General features: G+C 46.8%; 1 protein-coding gene across 2 annotated transcripts in view; it reads right to left on the bottom strand.

The window, feature by feature from the left end:
• Window positions 1-517: 517 nt before the first annotated feature.
• ELP3 (elongator acetyltransferase complex subunit 3) overlaps window positions 518-8,574 on the bottom strand; it is a 104,306-nt gene continuing 96,249 nt past the window's right edge. The window contains exon 15 of one of the 2 annotated variants that reach the window (XM_015145027.3): window positions 518-1,975. In XM_015145027.3, coding sequence (XP_015000513.1) covers window positions 1,899-1,975 — 77 coding nt within the window. In that variant the 3' untranslated portion in view covers window positions 518-1,898. 2 annotated transcript variants of the gene reach the window in all.

The raw sequence follows: 8,574 nt of genomic DNA, 5'->3' as shown, positions 1-8,574 counted from the left end.
GCTGACAGCCATCAGAAAGGTGCAAGTTCCTGTCATTTTGTTTCAAATTCCCTAAATTGTCATCTTTTGAAGTGAACTTTCCATGTGCAGGCCTTTTTACCATTTCACAAAAGCCCTTCTTGTAAGTTATGTGTGTCCATTTGGGCACCTAGCACAGATGAGAAGGTCGAGGCCCGCAGACTTTGTGCTCCAGGGCTGTGCGGCTGGTTCTGTCTCCAGCAACGCAGCTCTGACAGCCAGCGGGAGTATGCTTTATTAGTTTTATTTTTATAGGGTAAAAAAGCATAATTGAGAAGTAGCTAAGTCCCTAAACGACACTCATGGAAAGCCATGGTAGTTCCACAGTGAGCCCATAACAAAGCCACTGCCATTTGCCTCGTAGCAGTTTAATGAAATGGCAAACAGCACCCAGGAGGAAATGAACAGTGCCATAGGTTGGAAACTGAAACCTGCACATTCGTGGCAAATGTCACTGCATTTACAGGGAGAGGAAAAAAAAAAAACCACATGACTCTTCTTTGTATGTTAAGGACTTTTTATTTTCAGGCCCTTTCAGAGGAATCAATTCCTTTAAACCTTTGTAAAATGCCACAGGAGCCAAGGTTAAGCAATGCTCTTAACTTAGGAACTGACCCTCTCCAGGCAGTCTCCAAAGTAGATTACCTCGAAATCTCAAAAAGGTAGTTCTACAAGAGGAGCCTTTGAAGAAGCCAATCCTGTTTTCCATTGTTTTGCTTTCACACAAGTTGAACTTGAACTCTTACCTTTCTCCATTTATAACAACCAAAATCCACCTTAAAAAATTAAAGGCTGGGTGCAGTGGCTCATGCCTGTAATCCCAGCATTTAGGGAGGCCGAGGTGGATGGATCACCTGAGGTCAGGAGTTTGAGACCAGCCTGACCAATATGGTGAAACCCCATCTCTACTAAAAATAGAAAAATTAGCCAGGTGCAGTGGCGGGTGCCTGTAATCCCAGCTACTTGGGAGGCTGAGGATGCAGTGAGATCACACCACTGCACTCCAGCTTGGGTGACAGGGCGAGACTCTATCAAAAAAAAAAAAAAAAAAAAATTGCAAGTAATGGCTTCTGTGGAAGCAAATCTTGATTTAGGGGCACACAATCTCAGACGCTCGGGATAGACAAACAGGAAAGCCAGACGCTCTCTGGGGACCACACTTGTGGCTGCCCACACTGCCCTGTAGTTGCCAAGAGGGTGGGAAGTCGAGACAACAAAGAACATGAAATGAAGCTCTTTGTCATTGCCGTCTCGGATGGTGGACTCCCGCCTGGGAGAGGCTGGTGGCCGGCTGCTGCCAGCTCACTCCCCCACAACTGCAATTCCTCTTTCCCGGTCACACTGCTATTTCTAAACATCGGCACTGTAATCAGAATGATTTCCATGAAAACAAAAGCTCATTTTCCTAACTTGCGCTCCAATGCGTACGTCGTTAGAGGCCTGAGATCAGAGTCTGGTGGTTTTCCTGTTTCAACCTGACTTTCTGTCCCTGGGGTATATAAATAACCTACTCCTAAGTTTGCTCCTCGAATGACAATCAGTTTTATTTCATGAGTTATGGTGTCCAAATGAGTTAATTTGCTTTTGTCACCGTCTGAGTCAAAATAGGCCACCTGCAGGCCTCATGCAAAATTTAGAAACTGGATAGACGATTTAAGCCTCAAAAATGCAATGATTTTCTTTGGGTGCACACAGGAGAGGACGGATCTGGGGTGTGGTCAGCAGATGACCAGCCGTGGCCTTGAAGGTCTCTGCAGCTGCGGGATGAGGGTGAAGTCCCCTATTTGCTCTGCTCAGCCTCTCTGTTGAGTATTTAAGAAATCCTGATTCTCCGTGTTCTGCCAGGGAGGATACTGCAGAAAGGTGGACTGGTGTGGCCATTATTTCAGCATCTTCACCATGTACGGGCCTTGTAATCTGTAGCCGATCTTTCTATAATAATTCCTGGTGCCGACCCCTGCAGAAAAATTGAAGTAAAAAAAGGAGCATTCACTTTAGTAATTCTCAAAAGTCGGCATGTGCTTCCCTCAGCCTTATACCCTTCCTCCACCCAGAGACCAAATTCTCTCCCACATAAAATCTCAGTTTAATAAGTTTAGAACATTATTACTTTGAATTCAGGCTGCATTAAAATACAGAAACTGCTAAGTGGAGAGAAGTTACTCTTTCCCTGATTTTTAACATAAGCTCAGGATATGTGACACACACACTCACAGGCAACAGCAAATGTGCTCACCCATATGTTGGAGCCTGTGTATTCACTATCCTACAGGCAGCTCCAAGCACTACCTTAGGTGCTACAGGTGAACGGGAAGAGGTAGATTTACTGTCTGAGCTGCCTATGCTTCAGATGAGGCCAAACGATGGATGGTTTCCCAGAAGTTTTAAAGAGAGAAGAGTGGGGGGGGAAATGGAATCTCCACTCAAGTAGCGAAGGTATCTTCCCCCAGTAGCGAAGGTACACTCGTGGCTACTGTCAGAAGTGTTGGGAGTATACAAGGCTTAACAGGAAAAAGTGTTTTCCTCATTAGTTGGTGTCAAAGAAGCAGGTTTGCTGGAATGGCCCTGGCTCATGAAGTGTGGTTTGTGAAGAGAAGTGTAGCTTTTTCACACCAAGCAACTGTCCAGTTCTCTGTTGACACCAACTGGGTGTTCTACAATTTAACTCAATTTGAACACGACCTACTCTGATGAGCACAAGGCCCCCTAGTTCCGAGCTCAGTCCAGATACTGCCCCGCAACTTCAGACACCAATTGCAAGCAGAGGGTCTGCAGGTTGCCTACAACTGCTGTCCGACTGGGCTACAAATGGAGGGTTCCTACAAGCCCCTCTTCAGATTTGATAATTTGTCATAATGGCTCATAGAGCTCAGGGCAACATTTACTTACGTTTACCAGTTTATTCCAGGATATGATAAAAGACACAAGTGAACGGCCAGGTGAAGAGGCACACAGGGTGAGGTCTGGGAGGGTCCTGAGCACAGGACTGTCTGTTCCCACTGTGCTGGGGTGCACCATGCTCCCAGAAAGTGGATGTGTTTGCCAAAATGAAAAGTTCTCTGAACGCCATCTTTTAGGGATTTTTATGGAGTTTCACCGTGTAGGTATGATCAATTACTAACTCCATTTCCAGCCCCCTTCCCTCCCTGGAGGATGAAGGGTGGGGCTGAAAGTCCAACCCTCTCATCATAGCTTGATCTTTCTGGTGACAGGTCCCCACCAAGAGTCACCATATTAGAACAAAAGATGCCCCCTGAACCCCTACAGCTCAGGAAATTACAAGGGTTTTAGAAGCTCTATGTCGGGAACCAGGAACAGAGACCAAATTATATTTTTTATGATGTCTCAGCATTCAAGGAACATGAACTAGTTGAAGTTGGTACGAAAGGTCCATTACCCCTGCATATTGGACGCATTCCTCAAAGAGCACGGCTGTCTGTATCTGGGAGTGAGACAGCTGAGGCTGGGCGGGGAGAGCTATCAGCAGCACCTGCCACAGGCACTCCCTCACTCCCTCTCTGCATGTCCCTGCACTGGGCTTTGGAGAAGTGCATCTCCTGATTCTTCTCTAGCTCGCTGGCTGCTCTTCCTCAGTCTCCTTTGCTGGTTCCTCCTCGTATCCCTAACTGAAATCACTGCAATATGCAGCTCTTCTGTGCACGTGCTTCCTGTGACACAGCGTAAACCTGCGTATATACTGGCGACCCCTAAATCTGTCACTCAGAGCCTCAGATTCGTCCACAGGTGCTGCACGACCCACTTGAATGTCTAAATCGGCATGGGAGGTGTAGCAAGTCAAAAACCCAACTCCTGGTGCCCTGCCCCCACAAGCTCCCTCCCTCAGGAAGCTCCCTCTCTGTAAATGGCCACTCCACTGCCAGTTGTTCAGGCCAACTGATTGCCATCTTTCCGTCAAATTCCACATCAAGAGACTTGAAGAAAATGAAAGAGGAAGCCCTGAGGCTACAGGGGTGGGGACAGGATTCTAGGGAGCAGGAAAAACAAATGTGAAAGCCCTGAGATGGGCGTGCGTTCGTCCTTACTCAAGGAACAAAGAGGCACCATCATGCAGGTCTCCTAAGGAATCTGGCTTTTATTCTGAGTGGGATGGAAGAACGAGAGGATGCTGGTCAAAGGAGGGACACGATCTGATTGCTGTTTTGAGAACAGAATGAAGGCTCCAGGAGGGCAGGGGTTTTGTTTTGTTCACTGTAGAGCTGCGAGCACCCAGAGCGATGCCTGGCACATGTGAGGTACATGGTCAATATTTGCTCACTGAATGGATATGTGACCAAGGGCAGAAACAGGGAGACCAGATAGGAATCGATGACAATAATCCAGGTGGGAGATGGTGGTGGCTCAGGCTGAGTCACAGTGGTGAAAAGTAGCCGGAGCCTGGGCACATGTGGAAGGCAGAGCGAAAAGAATCTGCCGATGGATGTGGGGTGTGACAGGGGCCAAGGTGACGCCAAGGTCACCTTTAGCCTGAGTAAAGGAAAAGTCTGGAGAAATAGGAGCCACTGTTGCCTGGGAGTGAGGAGATGGTGGGAAGAGCTGCAAGGGGCATCAGGAGTGGGGCTGCAGTCAGGCCGCATGTGGAATGGCTGCTAGACATTCATGCCAAGATGCTGAACACTGATTTTGGAAGTGTTTCTTGTTCTTAAAGAGACACAGGGAGTGCTATGGGTTAGGTATTTGTCTGCTCTGAAACTCATGTTGAAACTTAATCCCTATTACTGAGAGGTGGGGCTATGAAGAGGTGACTAGAGTGTGAGGGCTCTGCTCTCATGAAAGGATTAATCTATTCATGGACTAATAGGATAATGAGTTCTGGTGGTTTTACAACAAGAGGAACAGGGTGCTGAGCTGGCATGTGCAGCCCTGCCACTGTGTGATGCCATGTGCTACCCTGTGCCACCGCAGGACTCCACAGAAAGTCCCCACCCTCAGGAAGGCCCTCACAAGATCCAGCCCTTCAACCTTGGACTTTTCAGCCTCCAAAACTGTAAGAAATAAATTCCTTTTCAGGTATTCTGTTAAAAGCAATTGAAAATGGACTTAGAGAGGGATGGTCTCTTTTCCTGGATGTTGCTTTGCAAGGTAATTTCGGAGTGGGGCAGTTGTCTTGCAAGGGGCTGAAGTGACTGATGCAGAGTGAGAAGGCATAGCCACCTAGCTTCTTTTGGAAACTGTTGAACCCTAAATTAACCGAAAGCTTCTCTATATATTTCTTATGAAATATTTTCCATTTGGTTTAAGCCATTTTGAGGATATTTTTGATTTTAGGTATACAGCTCAGTGTTGCTAAATACATTCACATTGTGGTAAAACCATCACCCATCCATCTCCAGAACTCTTTATCTTGTAAAGCTGAAACTCCGTACTCACTAAACATCAACCCTACTCCCCCTCTTCCAGCCCCTGACAACCCCCATTCTACTTTCTGTCTGCATGAATTTGACTCCTGTAGATACCACATGGAAGTGGAATTATGCAGTGTTTGTCCTTTTATAACTGGCTTATTTCACTTAGCACAATGTCTTCAAGGTTCATGCATGTTGGGTACAAGCCACTGAGTTGAGTTTTCTGTGACTTGTAACTAAAAATATCATAACTGACAAGTAAGCTTGAGGACAGGAAGAGAAAAACAAACGAGGTCAAGCCACTATTTAAAATCAGAATTCAGAGTAATTCTGAACACACTGCTCTCCTGCTTAGAATCACTAATGATGGGTCCCAAGATAAAGTTCAAATTCCTTAGCCTGACCCACAAAGTCTTTCCTGCCCAGACTCTTCGACTTTAGTTCCTGGCACAGTTGACTAGGTCCAGAATCAGCAAACCAGGCCTGGCATCACCACCCGGGCTCAGCCACTGCCTCTGGGCGCTTCCCTCAGCAGCCGCCTACAAGGGCACTCCCAGCCACCCTCCCACTCATCCCCGAGGTCCCACCAGGAGACCTTTGCAGATACTTCCCCTATCTACAAAGCCAGAATTCACAGCACCCTCTCTCCAGGCTGGCTGTGTGCCTTAATTAGAGTTCCATTGTTTTACTAATCACACTGCACAGGTCTGTCTCCCTCCCTAGGATGTCAGCTCTTTAAAGTCAATGGCTTCTATCATCAGTGTCTGGCATATAAGCAAGATGCAATAAATGTTTGCAGATCTCTCATATGCTGGTCAGCTATTCTTATGTTGTGTATATACAAAGAAATGTGTTCCTGGAGGATGTAGTACGTGAAAAAAAAAATGGCTCTATGTTGGGTGTTGGGTAATGGAATGATTCAATATACAAGAGCTGAAGGGCAGGACAACTTCTTAACCTAGGTACAAATTTCCTACCTTGTTGGCTGAGAGATTAAGAGGCACCTTCCTGACTTATATTATTATCTCTATCTAACAAAAACTGCCCCAAATCTTTCAGAAATATTTCTGGCTTTTTATATTTCTATTTTACTTTTACAAAACAGATACTGTTTTCCATGGACTTAAAACAATGTATCTTGGAGAATGTCAAACACACAAAAGTGCAGAAGACAGTGCACTGAACCTCCCTGCACCTATCACTCAGCTTTAGCAGGGACAATTCACCTACGAGACCTCTTTTTTTTTTTTTGAGATGGACTCTTGTCACCCAGGCTGGAGTGCAATGGCACGGTCTTGGCTCACTGCAACCTCCGCCTCCCACCCAGGAGACTTCTAAGCTTCGAGCTTTCTACTCAGGTGAACTTAGAAAACATCTCTAACATTTCCTTTTGGTTCTGCTCAGCTCAGTTCTTGGAGACATGTTTAGTTTTGCTCTTTTATATGTCCTCTGTCAAATGAAAATGATGGCCTAATTTTCAGAAGAAAGATGTGTAATTGTTGGTCCAAGAGCTTCACTTCCAAAAATATGCATCAACCTATATTTGTCTACCATAAATGGCTGCAGAGGTGAGAGAGAAGAGTTCCTTACATCTAACACAGGACCAGACAGTCCTTGGATAACCAGAAAGTTCAACAATCAAGAGTGCCCTGATTTCTTAGGCATGCTGGTTGAAAGAGCTGCTTTACTGGGGTACATCTAAGCATTTCTCATCATGATTCCCACGGAGCTACAGGCTCCTTGGGCCTTCTACTTTTTCCTTTCAACAGGAGGTGTGCCCTAGAAATGATTACCACCTTGGGCAGGGGCACTCAGGCCTCACGATGGGCCTTTTGGAGGAAAGCTGTGTATTGAAGCTCTTGTCCTTATTTTCAATAAGACGCGGCAGGCCTGAGATGGCGAGCTCAGCCCTGAGATGGAACAGTGTCTCCGGGTCTTCTGAGAAGTGCTGGCATCCAGGGGAGGGAGCTTCACCTCTAGCCAGTCTGGACTCTAACCTCTGCTCACCTAAAGAGCTAAATTTCTTTCTGCCTCTTGTTTTTTGAAAGAAAAATTTCCTCCTGTTTCTATAACCTGCAGAACAGGTTGGGAAAGGCATTAGCCCTGCACTTAACTACCAGGGTTGGGGTGAGGGCCTTGCTCTGCTCTGATCCCCTCTCCATGTTCAGCAGGGCTCCCAGAAAGTCCTCTGTCATAGTAACTTTCCTTTTGTTAGCCAGCCAAGAAAAAGCAATCATCCTTCAGAGCTGACGTCAGCCACCCTCCTGGACTGACGTGCAGGCTGCCTGGACCGTCTCCGAGTCCTCAGCCTAACTGCTCTGCCTCCCCTAGAGAAGAGGCGCCCACAGGCTGTATGAGGAGCCAAGTGCTCCACCCGATGGCCTGCGTGGGGTTCTGCCAAATCCCTGGGATGGGGAATGAGCAGGAACTCACTCCATGCAGCAGCCTCAGGGTGCCCTGCTACAGAGCCAGCATTAAGAACAGCAGGAGTGGGGAGAGTCCAAATGCAGGCTTTGTTTTGTAGCACTTCGGAAGGCCGAGCAGGGTAGATCACCTGAGCTCAGGAGTTCGAGACCAGCCTGGGCAACATGGCAAAACCCTGTCTCTACTAAAAATACAAAAAATTAGCTGGGTGTGGTGGTGAGTGCCTGTAATCCCGGCTACTTAGGAGGCTGAGGTGTGAGAATTGCTTGAACCTAGGAGGCAGAGGTTGCAGTGAGCTGAGATCGCGCCACTGTACTCCAGCCTGGGGACACAGTGAGATTCTATCTCAAGAAAGAATGGCAGGAGTTGGGGGAGTCCAAACACTGGCTTTGTTTTATCCTCCCAAGTTCTCTCATCTACACCCTGAGCTTTACTACATGACCTTTTTCCTACTCTGTAGGCAGGATAAATATTTTTATCTTCCCCACTCTACCAGCAATGATGATGAGATGAGTTAGGTGAAAAAAGAATACCTTGCAAAGTGCCTAGAGTGAACAGCTTCTGTGGTGGCCTCCCCTCTACCTCTGCCCCAGGACATCCACCCCCTTTGGGAGAAGAAAAGCAGCCTGCTTATTTGTACATGAGTTTTACTATATATAAGTTATTAAAATGACTTCCACTGCACACTTCAGATCAATTACAGACAGACCCATGGAAAGGGGTTACATTAAAGGCAGAGGACACTGCTTGCTCTGGGATGGGCTGAGAG

This window comes from Macaca mulatta, chromosome 8 (genome assembly GCF_049350105.2).
Source record: "Macaca mulatta isolate MMU2019108-1 chromosome 8, T2T-MMU8v2.0, whole genome shotgun sequence".
Classification (NCBI taxonomy): Eukaryota; Metazoa; Chordata; class Mammalia; order Primates; family Cercopithecidae; genus Macaca; species Macaca mulatta.
This window is presented reverse-complemented; position numbering and strand designations above follow the sequence as displayed.